Source organism: Aptenodytes forsteri, unplaced genomic scaffold (genome assembly GCF_000699145.1).
Source record: "Aptenodytes forsteri isolate BGI_AS27 unplaced genomic scaffold, ASM69914v1 Scaffold125, whole genome shotgun sequence".
Lineage (NCBI taxonomy): Eukaryota > Metazoa > Chordata > Aves > Sphenisciformes > Spheniscidae > Aptenodytes > Aptenodytes forsteri.
The window spans coordinates 3,306,800-3,326,269 of record NW_008794447.1 but is presented as its reverse complement, the minus strand read 5'-3'; the positions used below and the strand labels follow the sequence as shown (position 1 = coordinate 3,326,269).

Sequence of the window (19,470 nt, the reverse complement as noted above, 5' to 3'; positions counted from 1 at the left end):
TTTTCTTACTCAGTGGATTGAAGTCTAAATCTATTCTGTTCTCACCAGGAAATACATATTTTAGATAAAGAATTATAATGTTTTTGAAGACGTATATTAACACGAGTTAGAATAGTATGAACCTTTTTTCTTTTAGAAACGTCTTTTTGCTTATTCTTCTCTCTCCTGTCTCTCATCCCTTTTCTTTTATCCCAACTCTTCTTATTTTTTAAGCGAAGTGTGTTACACAAGTACAGACTTCAGTTGTACTGAATCTCTGATCACTGTTCCCAACAGAAATGTTTTGATGCGGATTACTGTTTTGTACTAGGCAGCTACTGCATTTCAAGTGTCCTCATAATCAGAACAGGTTTGCAATTTTATATAACGTTTAATGTGTTCTTTTGCTCTTTGTCTGGCTTTTATTTCAGGGCATCTAGATGATGATGGGTTGCCACATGGATTCTGTACAGTCACCTATTCATCAACAGACAGATTTGAGGGAAACTTTGTGCATGGAGAAAAGAATGGCCGCGGCAAGTTCTTCTTTTTTGATGGAAGGTAGACACTGACTCTTCGATTTTCTTCTGTATTCTGCCTCCTGCTTGCAGTGATACAAAACTAATCTACATTGATTGTATGCTGCTGAGTTTCTGGATAAGCTTTCTTATTAAAAACTGTAGCTGGAAAGTTTTCTCTACTGCTGCTGTAGCTGTACCTTTGTGGGCTTGGGGCCTTTGTGAGTAACGTGATGCCTGGAGTTGTTTCCTGGTGGGAGAATGCAGCGGTGTGAGCTCTTTTAGCACTGTAAAGTTATGAACTAATTAGAGACCGTAAGAACTGGGGGGTGGTCAGAGCTGTTGGAAACCATGCTGGCAACGACTTGGACTACAAAGTTCAAGTCTGTAACTGCAGGTGGAATTCTTTGTTTGTCTTTTAGTCCTGTACAGAGACTGCAGCTGAACTGGGAGCTCCTTGTGCCAGACCTCACGTACAGACGTAGGACCTTGACAGAGAGGCTTACCTTCTGCTTGGTATTGGAAATTGTTTAGTGGTTAAAGGACCGAGTTAAATATGGCTTTGTTCCCAACTCTTCCTAATCCTCTGCAAGTTGCTTGTGGCCTGATTTATTTTCAGAAAAGACCCTATATTTTCCCCTCTCTTCACTGGGAATTGTGACAGTGAATTTGGGCTAGTCTGTGCCTATGCATGTGTTCTCTTCTCAGGTCTTCATTATGAACACCTTGTACGTCTTCCCCCAACTGCAGCATTTCTCTCTGCAGTTGCTCAGAACTTCCTCCAAAGGAGCAGCAGATGTATAAAATGACACGATTCTTCATGGTTTTGCAGCTGTCGGTGGCACTATGAATACCAGCCGTTAAACTGACAGTCGTGCCGGGTCTACTCTCCTCCTGCTCAGCGAACTTCTGAGCAGGAGCGGAGGTATTGTGCTGTCTCAGTGAGTCAGCTCCTTGTCTGTACTTGCCTTTGCAATTGCTTCATACTGGGGATTGTGGGGTTTTTTCATGAGAAAGATAATATATTTATTCAGTTATGCAGAAACTGATCAGGCCTCCGAGCTTGATGAAGAAAAATCCCCACTGTTGTTGGTAATGGGCTTATTAAATCTTGTATGAGTAACTGAAAATCAGTACTGCCCAGCAGCTGACCTCTCTAAAATAGCCTTTTTTTTAAGTTGGCAGACAGTGTCTCTATGGACACATGTACATAATGCTTCTGTGCTTGTTGATGATCTCAGCAGAGCAGTTGCTGATTGTACAGTCAGAGAAACTGACCCACTATTTTGTTTGTAGGACTGCTCCTCCAAGTAATCCAGGGTACAGGCAGTGCTCTGGGAAAACTCAGGCTGCTGCTGAGCCTTTTCTGTACCGCTTCAGTGTTGCCAACTCGTCTTTTTTTTTCTTCCCCCCCCCCTTTTTTTTTTTTAATTTTCATAACCCTTAAAAAATGGAACAGTTGGCTACTGTATGACTTCAGGAACTAGCAGAATTAAAATACACAAAAATAGTCTGTAATGTGGTTTTGGAAAATGAGGTATTTTTATGAACTGCCCTAAGCTTATTTTAATTTAGCTAAAGCAGCCTTAACTGAGCAGTGACTAGTTACTAAAGGTGTTGCAGTTTACCTAGCTACGCCCAGCTAGCAAGAGTAAGTTGCTCTCTGAAGGGGATGGTCCAGGTGCCATGAGGCGTTGCAGGAAGAATGACCTGGCATAAAACGGGATGTGCTGTTTCCATTAACTGTGCCATGGGCAGGGCTGAGTGTTTATGAAGAAGAGAAATGAACCCCCACAATTCCTCAAAACACCTCTGCCCTTACAGTATGGGGTGCTTCAGTGCAGTAAGTTAGCTGGTTTCAGCCTTCCCGGGTATGTTTCCCTCACAGGCTGCTGGTAAAGGCTGACAGCTGAACTGCTGTAGGTCTGTTGTTCTGGGAGTAGTTGAGTCCTATCGGACACTGGACGGGCAGCAGTGTAAGCGTTCTCATTTTTTGAGTGTTGGGAAATAGGACTGGCTGCCTTGTTTGTCTCCGTGAAAACTTTTCACTTTACTGGAATAGCTGCCCCCTTCCTGTTGATTATTTAAGGGAGTGGAAACCTGGAATGAAATATCAGTTGTGTTTTCCTCCCCCTTCAAAAATGCAACAAAACCCAACATATTCTTTCAGAGAGAGAGAGAAGTTTCACCTCTGGCATACTCCCTGTTTTGGATCGTGTACTTGAGCTTTCACTGGTGCTAACGCTTGCTGGAGTGCACTTTACAAAACACTTTGCGCAATAACTGCGAGCATGAGAGCCGTGTTTGGCACAGAGCTGCAGCTGCTGTTTTCCCTTAACTAGGAACTCTTGTAAACCGACATCTCCAGAACACAGTAGGGAACGGTATTATTTTTAAGAAATAGTCTTCAATGTTCCCATATAGAGGGAGAGGTGGGAGATCAGGGAGTGAGGGATGAATGCATCAGGGTCTACGGATGTAACTTAATACCTGGAAGGCTATTGCGGTAAGTATTCCCCCCCTGCCCAACTCTTATCACTGGTTTCTTTTTTAGGTACTGGATGTCCTAGATCCCCTCTAGGCCTGGTGGATAATGCGAAGACAGTACATCTGATAAATCTTGACTTTAGTAAAACTTTACATTATCACAAACATGATAATCTGAGAAGCAAACCAGAGAAATGTAGGCTAGCTCAGGGTTTGTATTAACAAGATTTTGTTTATGCAAGACAGAAGCTATTTGTTCCTCCTCATGCCCGTCAGGTCTTAGTTGCAAGTATCATGTCTGGCTGCAGACACCATACTTTGAGAGCTTAAAAAGAGAGAGAGAGCAGGGGGGAAGAGGGGTGGAAAATAACTTGAAAACTGTGGGAAGTATAAAAGTTTTAGAGAACCTCACTTTTTAGGCAAGGTTGAAAGACATGGAATTCTTTCTTTAGGTATCTTTCTTTGGATTTCCTTAGATGATATGAGAGTAGAAAGATGGATCTTTTGGACATTGTTTGGAGCTTAATACAATGAAAGAAAACCTAGAGATTTGAGTTACAGTAAAAGAAAAGATATTTTTTCCAGTGCTGAAGCACCATTGTAATTGAGCAACTTGTTAACTTCAACTAATATGATTAAAGGTAACAAGAAGGTTTTTTGGTCTGTTTCATTACATGAACTGGGGGTGGCTGCTTCTTTTAAAGAGTAATCCTACATGTGGACTCTGTGTGTGTTGCCAGCTACAATGAAATTCAAATCTGGTGATCTGTGATAAACTAGAGGAGAAAGTGGTGTCATTTATAGTCGAGTAAGCGGACGGATTTCTGGTGGTTCCCTCATCTGCTCTGCTCCTTCCCTGTACTGTGGTGCCGTAGCTGGCTGTGCAGCTCTATAGCAACCTGGATCAAGAAATTCATCTGACTGAAAAGTAAAACAGCTTTCCTGCCCCTTCCTGCTCTGCATCTGGTTTGCATTGAGGCTTTTGCTGTAGTGTATTTTCCATGGAAACCTCAGCCAGCTTGCCAAAATTATGTAAAAATGGAGAGTGAAGCTTTAAAAAACCAGAAAGTTAATTCTGAGAAAACATTCCTTCTGTGACTCTTGAAAATCTGTTTTGTAAAGTTTTGTAGAACATGTAGAGTCATGTGCTCCCAGATGCTGTTTGGGCTTATACCTTAGACGTCTGCATCAGAAAAAGAATTATGCAGTGAAAGCATGTGTACTGCAGCTGGCTGTTAGCTAAATATGCTGGAGTAAAAGCTAAACAGTTTCTATTTCCTTACGCTAGTTCTAAACTGAGAAAAGTAAGTGAATAGATCCTTTTTTACAGTTACGCTTTCATTCTTTGTAGTTTCTCTCAGCAGCCTTTTTTTAAGAAAGGAAGCGAAGCAGATTGCAAGATATTATTGCGACCCTTCTAAAGGATTTGCAAGACAAAACTGAAGTGAAATGTTTCTTTGTTCAAATCCAAGTGCAGCACTATTTCTGTTTGACAGGCTGTGTTCCATTTTAATAGAAATACATGAAAAATGTCAGTGCTTTTAGCAAATCTGGTACAGATTGCTGCTAAGTGTATCGCTAGGGAGCTAACGCTGAACTGGTGGCAGGTTGCAGTTTGTGCCCTTTTGCGGTCCACCTGTATGGCAGTTCAATTTCATCTCGCCAGAGAGATGTCGGTAAAGATCCAAACGTCGGAGGTAGAAAATCCAAACGTGAGAGTAGCCTGCTTGAGCAATAATTTCTTCTTTGACCATGAGCGTCCATTCTCTGCTGTAATTTGCTACCCCAGCCTATAAAAAAGGCTCAGCAATGTAATTTAGATGAATAATGCCCATGCAGCACACCCTGGTGAAAGGACAGCGTAAGTTGTTCTCTGCCTTTGGAGGTCCATAGAAAAAAAGTTTGTTTTTCATCTTGGCTTTCCAGAGAAGTCAGGTTTACCTTCACACTCCCCTTCCCTTTGTCCCCCTCAAATTTGGTTGAAACTAGGAAACACGTCAGAGTTTCAGACATGGGGGATAGTGATGCCTGGTGGGGCACGGAGGAGAGATGCTGGAAGCGGTGTCCCAGCGAGAGAGCCCCAGCAGCCACTGCCGAGCCTTTCAGCGTACCTTTCGGTCCGCCTGTGCAAAGCTCTGCCTCGGGACAGCCTGGGCTCTCGGAGAAAGGCCACCGAGAAAATGAAGAAAAGCTGTGATTGTTGCTGTGGTGGTATGCGTTTCGGGGAGGGTTGTAGGGCACTCGGCAGTAACAAACCAGGCGTCAACAGTTACCTCCTCCTAGGACCTGACTTTCTTGAAGGTTTCCCCTCAGCCTCTCTGTACCAGTAATATGTAGAATGACGAGCAGGGTTGTGCTGTGCCTCGTGTCGAGGCTTTAGGTTCACCTCTTAGAGAGGTGAACAGTCTTCCACTGCTGTTTTCTTTCTCTCTTTACCAGCACCCTGGAAGGGTACTATGTTGATGACGCCCTGCAAGGCCAGGGAATCTACACTTACGAGGATGGAGTGGTCCTTCATGGCACATATGTGGATGGAGAGCTGAATGGACCGGCCCAGGAGTATGACAGTGACGGGCGGCTGATATTCAAAGGGCAGTATAAAGACAACATTCGACATGGAGTTTGTTGGATTTATTACCCGGTAAGCCTGACTACCTGCTCTCTTTATTGCAGAATAGCATCATTATGGATCTTTCTTTTCTCCCAGCTGAAACAAATATTCACCGTGACCCAGCTATCCAAAAGTCAACGCACAAAAATGAGGGTGGAAGTTCTGTGCATTCTGATTTTGGATAATCCAACACACAGTTAAACCTTTTCAGAGTTGAATGTTTGCCCAGTAGAGAGGATTCAGCAAGGCTGCGAGATGCCTCCACTATTTTCATCTTGCAGGGAACCCAGCCCCTTGGAGGTGCATTTATGTGTATCTCCTTGGGAAGGCTGGGCCGGTGATTTTGCCACTGTAGTGCTGACTGCAGGTGAGGAGCATGGGAGCCATGCAAGCTATTGCAGCCTGCTGCTCTTATTTAACTGGGAGGAAAGACTTTGTCCACTTCTGCAGGGTATGTTGTGAAGTCTGGCTTCCCCTAACAAATCAGATGTAACTTTTTTAAAAATTTTAATTCCTGTTCAGCCTTACACAACACTCTAGACTTGAACCTTTCAATCTTTACCTTGTGCTGAGGAGGGGGAAGCATCTGCATGCAATTAAGCTGCTGGTCATAACCCAATCTATTTCTGTGCTACATATTGCACATACTTTAGTTGCAGATTCATTTCAAATGCTCACCATTGGCTGTTCATTTTATTTACTGGTTTTCACTGTTGCCATTAAGCATGTGTGTTGGAATCAACAAATGCTTGCTGTACACTGCCAAACAAGTAGCAGTTTTTCAGTACTAGTGTATAAAATACACACAGCTGACCCTTCAGGTGATATGTCTTCTGTTTCATCTTCCAGCTGACAAAGTGTTGCTGTACCTTCTGGAAATGTGGGTATTTAGAGGTTGTTTATCATTATTGTCTTGCCAGACTAAAGGATGCAAGGTGTTTCAAAAAAAACCTTTGCCATGGAAGCAATTATTTATGCATGGTTCTGTGCATGATGCTATGTGCACAAATTTTTACCCAAACTTAAGGTTCACTGTTCCTTACTATGGTATGTTTGAAGCTCTTTCATCCTTGGAGTTGAACAAAATAGTGCCACTCTGAAATAGAGTCTGTGTGCAGACATCTTGATCTAAAGCAGTCTGTTTCCTCATCACACCTGCTGTTTTTACTCCAGGGCATTATTTGAAGATGTTTCCTTGTCCTTTTTGAAATAAACACCTGAAGTCGTTAGACCTGTGCTAATCTATGCATCTCATTCTGCAATTCTGTAAATAGACCTAACCGGAGTTGCAGGCAAATCACAGATGGCAAAGCCCAGGGCTAAAATGTGTGATGCTTTGAGAGGAAGAGTGTTGCTGACGATGGCTTTCAGCAAACAAGTTGTTCTCGTCGAGTACCACCTAACATCGTGGAGGGTGCGTGCTGGGGACAGAGAAACTCCAGTCATCCAGCAAGTCTTTTTCTTTTTTTTTTTTTTTTAATAGGCTCAAGTCTTTTGATGTACCATGAATTAGCAGTGAGCAAGGCAGGGTTTTAATTTTTTCTTTCCTCCAGCACAGTATCATACTAAGAAAACTCAGACAAAGTTTGTGTGTGGCTTTGGGCCTTGGTTCGCAGACTATTCACATAAAAATTTTGCCAATTGAAATTCAGTATGTGTGTCACATGGAAGGAAAGATCTTGGGTTTTGCCTATTTCAAACAACATAGAAAACCCTGTTCATTTCTCTTATCAGTTTTACCCTGACTGGAATGACTTCACCCAGCTTCTTCATGTGTCTGTTTTCACTCATTTTCATGATCTCACATCTGAACTTACTGTATCTTAGATTGCTTCTTTAAAAAGTTGGGAAAAAGCTTTTTCATTTACTGCAGATAGAAAAGTATAACTAAATCTCTGCCTTTTCTTTCTTGCCCATGCTTTCAGGATGGAGGCAGCCTTGTAGGAGAAGTGAATGAAGAAGGGGAGATGACTGGAGAGAAAATAGCCTATGTGTACCCTGATGGAAAGACTGCATATTCTGGAAAGTTCATAGATGGAGAAATGATAGAAGCAAAACTGGCAACTCTGACATCTGCAGAGGATGGGAAACCTCAGTTTGAAGTAGTACCAGGCAGTAAGTTCAGCTAACACAGAAACTTGTATTCTTGCTACCAGCCCTTCGCTGCAAACAGCTCAGTTTCTATGATGTTTCCCGTTAGAGGGACTAAAGGCTGACTGTGATGAGAGAATAAGTCTAATAGTGAAAAGCCCTTTTTCTAAATTATAAAGTTGGACAGAAAGGCACGTGGAACAATTCCTTTGCCCTGGGCACAAAGGGGAAGTGATCCATGCGGTGGTGCTGCTGAATGGCATTTCATAACCCTTCTCTCGCACGCTCATGGGCACAGTCCTGCTTGTCGCACACACCAGTGCCATCTGTGCCAGCATGAAAACCTGCTTAACAGCGTTAATGCTGGCACAGTTACAGGCTTTGTTTCGTTAGTAAAATCACTAAAAGTGGAGAGGGGGGCTGTGGTATGGTTGTAGCTCTGTCAGTTGGGTCTGTGCAAGTGAACGTGAGCGCTGAATATTCTGGCACCTGTGTACGGGGCTGGGAGGACACAGGGATCGGAATGAGTGAACTAGATTCAGTTGTTGTATAACAGTCTGATTCTCCAGCTCCTTTCAGTCTGTCTCGTCCTGCTGATAGAAAGTGGCTGTGAAATGGTTAGGGTCAGGGTGGTGCCTTTGACCCGTGTAGCCAGTGCTCCTTCTCCAGGGCAGCGGTGGCTTGGGCCTATAGTTCTGGAGTGGTTTTGGTGCTCTGAGGTGTATGTGGTATTTTGGAAGTGAGTGGGTTAAGCTGCGGACAGGGCCATGAGTAATAAACGGGGACTATGCTAACACGTTTACTGTTTTGCCAGCAAAGATTGTCTCACTGGATACGGAATAAGAACATAAAACTCGGTGAAAAGGCATTGAGAAGCAAATGCATGTGACTTTCTATTTTTTAAATCTATCAGTTGTGATAGCAAATAAAAATTTAACTTAAAACCTATCTTCCGAGAGGGTACAGTTGTGCTTTGTAAACAGGGTTCAGCTACACTCTGGAGGAAGCTGCCTTCAGCCAGAACAGATCTTGGACACCAGGGGCAATGGCTTTTATCAAACTTTGTAATATTCTGTTTTGGGGTTTTTTTCCCCCATCTTATTTCCATCTGCATGTTAATCTATCCCCCAGATAGTCCTCTGGCAGTTGATTGGAGAGGGATGTAAGGATATAATTAGAGCTGTACCACTGAGTTTCTTATTAATGGCAGGAAATAAATGACTGTAGCAAGTGCACTTTGTGATTACTGAACATCACCTTATGGCTGAAGTCTCTTCAGGATTTGGACTAGAAAACATTTCATATATGAAATAGTCCAATATTTTTTGTAATTAATGTGTTATTGAATATATCCTTTTCAATTTTGCTTTACTTTTTAATTTTAACTAGAGACTCTGGGAAGGTCAGTTTTGAAAGACTGTCCAGTCCTCCTTTAAAAGATGGTAGTTTGAAGAACATGTATCACCTTTTTGTGATAATACTGCTACTCCAGTATGTTGAGGGGGAAAAAATAATTAAGAAACAGTATCTCACTGAAGACCTTTTACAGGTGCAGTTCTGTTTAATACCTTTTTTGAAAGCATAACATTTATTTCTTGCAGTCGTTAATATTTAATTTTTGAATGTCTTGATTAAGTTAAGGGTTGCATGCTTTCAGTACTGCCAATTAGTTTATTTCCTTTGTTGATTTCTGGTTTTTTAGGCCCAGTATACAGTTTTGACAAATCTACTTCATCCTGCATTTCTACAAATGCACTTCTTCCTGATCCTTACGAGTCAGAGAGGTAGGCTTTTTTCTTCTTCCCTCTTTCAATTTGTCCATATTTCTTTGCTGTTACATATTTAGGGCCTGATTTTGCAAACCTTTTCTCATTTAAAATTTAAAAAAAAAAAGCGTGTAAGGGTTTGTGAAATGGAACCCATTATTGCACATCAGTCAGCGTTTGACTTGATTGAATTTCTTTCCCATTCGCCCAATAAAATCGCACTCTAGCGGATAGAACACAGCAATACTTTTTAAGACGTTAAACTAGGATAATTTCTTAGCATTTCAAAGACATGTTCAGTCAGGTCCTGGACTCCACTAATAGCTCGCGTCTACAATATTCTGAGCAAAAATGTACGCTGTTCCCTATTTTCTAGATGTATAACTAGCTTCAGGTTGCAGCGTGCTGCGTTCAGTGAGTCTCGCTGGATGGCATGCGTTGTACACAGATTCCTTCCCTCCATACAGATGTAGCAAAGTGGCAAGAGTAAATCATCCAGCTGGAGGAAAGTGAGATACTGTTTGTGACAACCCTGTAATGTCAAAACACGTTCCTCAGCAATTGTCTCATCGTAGTCAGTCAGTGACATCTCTTCCGTGGCTATTCCACAATTACACCTTTTACCCAGACTTTTAAGAGGCCTTGCTCTGTAGATACCTGGATTGTAGTCCTTTTCTGATGCTCTGAAATACCTAAATAAGGGATTAGTAAAATTCTGGCATTAATTTGCATCAAGTGCTTGAAGGTCTAGGGCTTCACCTTGAAAACTCTTGCTCGTCTGTGCATGTAGACATCAGCAACCTCAGCTTAGTGGGGACCTCTGGGATTCTGGTATGTTACTGAGGGTGTTCCTGAGTTGAAGCTAGCACTGAGGAGTAATAGTAGATTGGCACTTAAAAAAAAAATAATTTCAAACTAATAGATAAAGTCAGCCCCCATTTCCCACCAAATCTCCATTTTGCCAAAATAGAGAGAACGTATGGAAGAGAGGAAGAAGGAGCTGCATTTGGAGGTTTTGAATTATTATTATTTTTAGTTTTATTATTATATCGAAGTATTATTAGTCTTTATGCCAGTAGCGTTGTGATAATACGTCTTGAAAATGAAAACTGTAGCCAATCACTAATTCAATGCCCTCTTCCCCTTGTAGGGTGTATGTTGATGTCTCTCTCATTTCCAGTGCTGGAGAAGGATTATTTTCAAAAATAGCAGCAGAAGCCAGTACAGTTATGTCCTTTTACAATGGAGTGCGAATTACACACCAGGAGGTAAAGGAGAGAAAAAAGTCAGTCTGAATTTTCATTGCTCCTTCTGAAATCTTCTTATAGTAGGATTTTACACCCACTCCCTTCCCACCCTTAAGATTTAATATGATGGAGTTTAATTGAAAGAAAGTGCATGTTCACCTATGTATATATAAAAAAAGTGGTGGTGGTTGTTTTGTTTTTTTTTAAATGGCTTACACACAGGAAAAGCTTTAGTTGCATATATTTGAATGTTTGCTTTCAAACTGCTGGCAAAATTGACCCCTCCACACACACTCTGGATTTTTGCCTTGCAAACTAGGTAGACAGCAGAGACTGGGCCCTCAATGGAAATACAATATCCCTGGATGACGAAACAGTCATAGACGTGCCAGAGCCCTACAACCACGCCGCCAAGTACTGTGCCTCGCTGGGGCATAAGGCCAACCATTCTTTCACTCCTAACTGCATCTATGACCCGTAAGTAGAGTCCTGTGTTTCGGAGCAGAAGGGGTAGCCTGGCGGTCTGGGCTCACAGGGTGTTTCTGGGCAGCTGAATGAGGAGCAGCCGGTGGGGCTGGGAGTAACGGGTCCGGGCGCTGAAGGAGCTCCTGCTCACCTGGGCCGAGCTGGAAACTGGCTGGCATTGCGGGTGCTTGATGTCCCTTGGGACTTACACCATGGAGTATCTTGAAGTTTGCAACTGTGTTAATTTTGTCGTGAACTTCAGGAGCTGCCTCTTGATTCTAAAACGCATAAACACAGCTCTCTAAATCCTAGCTTGGCTAGGACTGCACCGTATTTGCTGAACTACAGATGCTTGACCAGCACCGTCAAATGTGCTGTCATTTCTGAAACTCAAAAAATGAGCATCTTGCTGCTCTGCAGTCAGTGCAGAGCACTAGGAAACTTTTGATGTATACATATATGCTCAAGGGTATATACGTATAAACGAACAGACCTGTGGAGATATATATGTAGAAAATAGTTTTCCTTCACTAAGTAAGCCAATTCCCTTTACTGTGGGACCCTGGGAGAAGATGTACAGAAGTATGTTATGATTGTTTGGTAGGTAACCTGTACTGAGGAAATCAAGATGAGCAATTTTCCATGCTCGCCAGTCTCTCACAATCTATGCTGTCTTCCTGTCGTGCAGATGTTTACCTCTGCAAGCCCAAGGCATGCGGCAGTGGTTAACTTTGTTTTATCTGTTTATTACAAACAAGCAATGTGGCAGGACAGTTGAAAAATGACAAGTAATAGAGCTACACAAAGCTGTCTTAATATATTGGGTTTTGCCCTTATTACATAAGTCTTCATAAGATTGACCCAAAGCAATCTACTCATCTGGTATCAGATTATGTGATATTACTCTGAACTGTGAGTGACTTCTGAAATTATAAAAGGGGCTAACAGAGTCTGTGAATTGACAGCTAAGCCTAGCAAAGGTGTTTGTTCTTTATCTAGGTTTGTTCATCCTCGTTTTGGGCCTATCAAGTGTATCCGTACCATCAGGGCTGTGGAGAAGGATGAAGAATTAACAGTGGCTTACGGATACGATCACAACCCCGTTGGGCAAAACGGGCCAGAAGCACCGGAGTGGTACCAGCTGGAACTGAAAGCTTTCCAGGCTGCCCAGCAAAAGTGAAACGGGAGCTCCTTCTCCATTCAGCAAACTGAAATAGAAACTTGGATCTATGCACTACCTTTATACTGAAAACTGGACAACCAGGGATTGTTCATGCTGTTGCATCATAACTTTGCATTCTGTGTTAAGAGATAAGTTTCTTGCATACTAACTAGGTTTGACTGTGTTACTCATAGCAGATTTAAAATTAGCTAATGTTGCACCAGTCTTATCTGGAGAAATTATTTAATATTCTATACGAGACGTGATATTCTTTGGTAGCTTCTGCTTTTGCACCATATGCAAAGATGCCAAAAGACTAGACAGAAAACTAAAATGGGTATATCGTTCACTTTTAGTCGGCAGACTTAGTGTTGCTCTCTATCTGCCTAGGCATTATTGTGCAACTGCATTTTGCATATATGCCACTTGTGATGATAACAGTAATATTTTGATATTCTCTAATAGTAGCATAATTTTGCCTTTTTAAACCTTTGATCTGAATCTTGCAATAGAGCAGTTTATTTATTAGCATATAGGAGGCTGGGTTTTAACTCCCCTTTCCTCTTGTCTGAACGTTGTTCTTTCTACAAATCCTCTTTTGCAGGAGAAAATCCTTTCTAACTAGTGGAAAGGCTTGTGTGTGTATGTGAGAGTGCTGTGTGTTGGTCTCTGTGGCTCTCTAAATAGTATAGCAACATGTCCAAACCTAATATTTATCTAGCCTTTACGGCTGGCTTATTTTATTTAATTTATGATTATGACACGCAAATGAAGCTGTTCTTTGCATGAAGATTTTCTGAAAGGAGAAAACGGATTCACTTTTCGAAGGACTTTCAGAAGTACGTGTTCTGGAAGGCAAGCACATTACTTGCATTAGTGTCCATGAGTTGGTTTGTGTGTTTCACCTGTTAAAGTGGCCAGTTCTCGAGGCAAAAATTCTAGCAATGAGATGCTTACATCTCACGTGAATTCTCTTAAAGGAGGTGTATGTATTTGAGGGCAGGCTGTAGTACTTGGTTAAGGAGAGCTATCTTTTGTATGTGTTCAGTTGACAAAGAATATAGCCTTGTAGCCATCTCTTAGTAGTACTGGTTTAAGACACAGTAAATTAATATAGTATGAGATATCAAAATAAGATTAAAAAAATAAAGTGAAAAGATTGTTTTTGAAAGACAAACAATGAATGTAAAAACATCACTCACCGCTCATATTTAGAAACAGCAGTCGATCCATAGCTTTGTTGCAGCCAATAGCGGGGGCTTGTGAATATTCACCTGCAGGGCTGTGTTCTGGGTTTTTTCAGGGGTAGGGAAATCGTTGTGCATTTTTTCAGATACATTACTGGTCTTGCCTAATGCTGTATTAGAGAGAAATAATGTATCATCTCGGTCTGGATGCTGGAGCCCTTCTGAGACTCCGATGCTCTCTTTTGGGTTTAGCAGCTTAGGAAAAACTCAAATGCATTTGCAACACTTTCTTTCAATGTTTGTAGTTTAAAAAGAGTTTGTATATATGTAACATAAAGGATTTGGAAATCAGACCTACCTTTCTATTGCAACACATTTTGGTGGGTTGCTTGAACGGTTGGAGGTGCCTCGCTGTCTGGGGAGCTAGACATGGAGAATGTGTTGGGTTGGTACCTGCAAGTGGAAGGATGAGGTTGCTGCTTTGTGCAGTCTGAGAAGCCTTGCTTTGGTACCTGTACAAAGGTAGGAATTATTAATAACAACCTCTCTAACTTGGGGCTCTGTTTAGTCCCTGTGACTGATCACAAACCTTTTCCAGCACCTCACCATTTAAGCTTGCACAAAAGCTACTCCGTGCATGTGCTGGGGGGGGAGGGGAGGGGGCAAGTAGGCTCAGGGCTTTTTGACACTCTTCCAGCAGTGATCTGAATGTGAGCTTTAACACCACTCATCTCCTTGTGCTGGAGACTCAGGCCACAGCTCTGCTTCTCGTCCAAGGCAGGTGGCTGGCAGAGGTGACAGCTCAGGGACTCAGCTGAGTGTGCAGAGACAGAACTGAGCCTCACAGGTGAGGGAGAATTGTCAAAGGCCAATTGGCAGCACAACTTCAGCAAGTGAACCTCAAAAAGAAATATGCATGTCTTGATCTTTCCCTGCCTGCCCACAGGTCATTATTTTAGATCATTGCTGTTTCAGCCATTTGCAGAAAAGCGCGCCTCTCTGGTAGGAAGCTGTTGTGTGCACCTTGTGGATTATTCTGCCAGGACCATGAAGTTTGCAAAGCTGAAGCTTGTGTTTAAGCGCAGGGAAGAGGAGAGGGAAGATATGTGACTGAACCCTGCTGTAAATGGATGGTAACTCCTTCCACAGTCTTGATAACCTGCTTTGGACTGCTGGCCTCTTTGTGCCTGCTAGAGAATCATGCTTAAAATGTTCTGATCTCTAGAGTTCCTTTGGCTTCATTCCTGATCAGTGTCCGATTCCTCTGCTATCTCCTCTTCGTGTGGAGTTGCTTATGTTTTAATAGATTTGTCAGTCTTCATGTTGCCTGATTTTTGAGATAAATACAAGGTAGGTGCTCTTTGCACATCAGGTTTGAAGGTTGCATCCTAAAACAGGGAAATTCTAGGAAAAAAAAAAGGCACTGAGGTATGCTCTGTGTGTTCTCAAAAGTTGTTAATTTGGTGACAGTCAGGCAGATTCTCTTGCTCTTGCATATGCTTGTAGCCTGGTAGTATGCCACGGCTGTGGCTATTGTCTCCGTTAGCTCTACTGTCTTTTTTTCTCTCTACTCTGTTAAAATCTATCGGTCCTCCTATAGATACCTTCTTCGGTGACCAACCTTCTATAAAAGTTGTGATTATAAAGCTGCTTTGGCTTGATTCAGGACCAAGCCTTTTAATTCTTCTTTGTTTTCTTTTTCTTTGTGGTCTGTTAGAGTGGAGATGGTTGGGATGTTTTTTACCACTGGGTAGCAAAAGGGCTCAGGGCTCAGTGTGTCCTTCAGAAGTTTTCGAGAGGTTGCGTTGGCAGCCACAGGTTCAAACACAGATTAGTTGCAGAACTCCAAGTAATGCCTTAACTTGGTCAACGTATTGCCAAGTATCACTTGTATCACTAGATAGCGAGACCAGCTTAGCAAAACTGTTTATCAGTAGTAACACGAGACCCCCACCAAAAAGCAGTTTTAATTTGGAGCAGAGGAAGCAGTCATATTGCAAAGCAATCCATTTGAGTTTGTTGAATGCAGCTGACGATTGGTGAATGTACAGTAAGTAAAGAAGCCCCACTTCTCAGAGTCTGTCTGGCCAAAGACCTGCTGTCCTGCCGGCACAGAAACGGGAAGAAGAGCTGATGCCAGTCAGCTGAGCCTGGGTGAGCAGCTGGCTTTCAGAGTACCCACTGTGACTAAAGAATGGCATAAGAGAACTTGGAATTGCTGCTTTTTTCGGGTACAGATCAGTTCCCAACGTCTGCCTTTGGTCTGCAGTGCTGCACGTGGCTCCTCTGCGTTGGGAAGGTTGTTACCTGAGCTCCTTTATGAGAAGGAGCCTGTATCAGCCTGTGTTAGAGGCTGCTGGTTGTCTCTTTTTAAAAACAAAACTTAAATGGATCTTCCTGCTATGGCAGCACTGTTTTGTCACCAAGAATACAGCAGCTCAGTTTTCTGGAGAAGTGGTTGATCTTGGAGATGAGAGCATGAGAAGTTACAGCTGAGAGCTACCTGCTGCTGGGTCACTCCCCTGGATAAGAGGGAAGAGGGCTTAGGCCTGGGGGGGTGTCTCAAGTTGAGTCTCATGCTATAATTTGACTTTTGGGGATCTGCTAAAATACCTGATTTTCCTTCACAAATCTGAAGAGGCTTTTTCCCTTTTTTTGGTAGTAATTAAAAAAACCTTAACTGACATAAATACATGTAAGTCTTAACTGTTGAAAATGTCAAAGGAAATCTGTGGATATGACTCTTCAGCGATCGGAGTGAGAGCTGTGATAGCTTTTTGACTTTTTCCACAGTTGCAACGATACCCGCTAGGATGGCCCCTGCTTTTTCCCAGATGCAGCTCCTGGGCGTCTCGTGCAGGTTTCGAGGCCTTTGGGAGGCCGGTTGCTCGGCCTTGCGAGGCCGTGTGTTTCGGGAGCAATGAGGTAGCCTTCTCCCTAGTTCAGCCTTTTCGGATGGGGAGCTTTCAGTGTTGTACACAGCTGGCACTGGCTGTGGTTTCTTTCCCGGGGCTGTTGTAGTACACTGCTGGCGTGGAAGCGAGAGCGCCATCGGGGATTTCGCACCCTCTGCCAGGCACTGGAGGAGCAGAGTAGCCGAAGTATCCCGTCTGGTAGGAGAAACTGAGAAGTGGTGGAAATTGCCACTTTTCTGTTTCCTTCGCAGTTGGCTGGCATTGTCCTTCAGTCAAAACCGGTGCTCACCACTTCGGTTGTGCCAGGAACTGCACGGGGTGTCGCTTCTGTCCCAGAGACACCTGTGATTTCTATCCTTTCACTCGATTTGATAGTCTTTTTGGAAAATGCTGCCGTTGCAATGAGGTAACGGGTTGTACAGAGCTGGTTATCTGCTGCTTTGTTTTCCTCTGGCACAGCAGAATTGCTGGAGCTGTGGGTGCCTGAGGAATTACCTCCAAGCACTTAAAAAAAAAAACCCAATTGCTTTGAAAACAATGTTGCTGAAGTGTCTCCTTATATGCTGGGGTGCTGCATTAGACGCCTCTTCCTCACTTACACCGCACTGTCATATGCTGAGAGCATTTGGGCGAGGAACGCAGGTGTGGGAGCAGCTTTACCTCTGGGTTTAAGTGGGCTTCACGCTCACCTGCGCCCCGGGGAGAACTTGTTCCTTTTGCTTTGTGTATTGGAAACATGAGAACTATATTTTTGGACAAAGCGTTTCTAAGCAGTCTTATAAGGGATTTTATTTTTTTAAAAAAAAGGTGCAAGATTGAGTGCATGTTTACTTGCCCCAGATCAAAGGTTTTGAACACTAAGGTCACTATCTGTTGAATGGACCCTCCTCTTGGCGCTCTTCTGTCTTCAGGCTATTGAAGCTCCTGCCCTCTTTCTCTACCAGTTTTACTGTAACTACTTTTTTGTTTCCAGGAGAAATATATATACAAAAATTCTAAGCAATAAAATGTTAAAGCCATAAAATCATGAGTGTGGGAAGACCCTCTTCACAAGTTTTAACATATTTGTATGTAAAATGATGTTTGTATGAAATATTTTCATGGTAGAATGAATACTTAAAAAAAAAAAAGTTCCAGTAAGATCTAAACCAAATTTAAAAGGATGTCTTTTTGTAAGATGCAAGTGTAATTGATTACCAATAAGTAGATCTTTTTTTTTTTTTTAAAGGGGAGATGCAACAAATGATCTTTACAATTACAAATGGTCGTTTCTGCTATTTGGGAAAGTATTTATGCAGCATTACACACGGCTGTCATAAATAATTGCAATAGCAAGGCCAGTCACATCTTCAGGACATACCTCTCAGCTTGTCCCTCTGTGATATTGTACAAACGGATCCATCCCTCCTTTCTGCAGATTTCCTCCTAGAAAACTTTTCCTACTGTAACTGTACTGAATTTAACTCTTGAGCTAAGATCCAGACTAAAATTGTGTATTACTTAACAGTTTCTGCTGGGCCTTCTGCTATTTTAATACTCTCTAGCCCATAATTACTGGGTGTCTCTGTTCTGAAGAACTAAGTGCTAAAGAATAATCCTTGGGGTAAGCTTATACGTGTGTTAACAGTTAACCCCGGAGTATTTAACTTGTATACAGTACTTGATAGGTGTTTTATGACATTTGTACTCGAACTATGAGCCTTACTGAACATCTGTAGGTTTATTCATGACTTTTAAAAAATGGATAACTCTAAGAAAGATGTTTACATGAATGATGATTGCCCTTCCTTTGATGTTATGAATGAGGTTTTTATAGTGTGTTTGGGTGTATGTGCAAGGAAGTAAGAAAAATGTTTCTGGGGAAAAATAGACTTGACAAACATTTGTAATAAGTGAATTTTAAATATTGCTTTAATTGCGCTATGAAGGCAATGCAGATATTAAAATATTCAACAGAACTGTCGTCTCTCCTTCTTATTTGTGTGTCATGGTTTTGGGTATCCTCTGACCTCTCCCCCTTGCTTGTGTGGTTGCTTTGCAGCCACGGTTATTGCTGATGCAGGGGAGCAGGATTTGGCGCACAGGTAACACACTTCTAGGCCACATAATCTTAATAGTGCATGAACAGCAGAACACTCCTGACGCCACTGCCGCTTTTGTTATTCACTTCTCTCTTCTCAGTGCACGTAACATGGGCTTTAGTTGCGTTGTGGTATGGAAGAACATCCTGCCAGCGTACGCCAAAGTGTCTTTAACAGTTGTATTTTAAAACGTGTGAAGGTGGACTGGTATATTTTTCTCTTGCCGTTGCTGACTGAGGCAGTAGGAAGGCATGGCAGCAAGCAGCAGCGGTGCCTTCCAGGTAGGTAACCTACTGCTCTGTCTCCCAGTTCGCTGTACGCATCCTGCAGGGTGAGTGGCGAGGAAAGGGGCAGCACTTCGCTACCTGCCGTGCCCTCCGCTGCGATCTCTGCGGGTGAGTGGGTGAGTGGCGAGGAAAGGGGCAGCACTTCGGTGCCTGCCGTGCCCTCCGCTGCCATCTCTGTGATTGCTGTGGTAACTCACGGCCTCTTGTGCCTATGTGCTGGGTGTAGGTGTGCGAAGGCTGTGCTTGCCCCTCTCTACAAGGGTGGAGAAGGGACTTGTTTGTGCTTCCCGTTGTGCTTGGCCTTGGCATTGCCTGTTGAACCTGAAAGGGTGAGTGCTTGCTCTGTATTTGCCTCATCTCCAAATCAAGCTGTGTGGAAGATGACAGTTGGGTTGTGGATGCTGCAGGGGGCTGGCTTCACCCAGCCTGGCTGTGCTCCAGTCCTAGACTGGTGTTACAATCCTTCGCTCACACCGTGGAGGAGCTGTGGACTTACTTAAAGATAGCTAACCTATGAATTGATTCCTTAAAAATGTTTGAAGGGTAGGCGTGCTTTAATGCAGTGCTTGTTAGTACCGGATTTGGCTGGAGGCGCTTGGGTGGGCTCTTGCGCTTTCTTTCCAAGGCAGAGAGGGCACCTACCGGCCGGGGCCGGGGCGGGGGCGGCGGCTCCC

At 42.9% G+C, this 19,470-nt stretch overlaps 1 protein-coding gene across 1 annotated transcript; it reads left to right on the top strand.

Moving 5' to 3' along the window:
• Positions 1 to 414: 414 nt before the first annotated feature.
• On the top strand, positions 415 to 18,386 carry SETD7 (SET domain containing lysine methyltransferase 7). The gene is made up of 7 exons (XM_019474875.1): positions 415 to 540; positions 5,424 to 5,625; positions 7,521 to 7,710; positions 9,389 to 9,470; positions 10,603 to 10,720; positions 11,019 to 11,176; positions 12,164 to 18,386. The coding sequence occupies exons 3-7, from the start codon at positions 7,563 to 7,565 to the stop codon at positions 12,342 to 12,344; spliced, it is 687 nt and encodes a 228-aa protein (XP_019330420.1). The 5' UTR covers positions 415 to 540; positions 5,424 to 5,625; positions 7,521 to 7,562; the 3' UTR covers positions 12,345 to 18,386.
• The last annotated feature ends 1,084 nt before the right edge of the window (positions 18,387 to 19,470 follow it).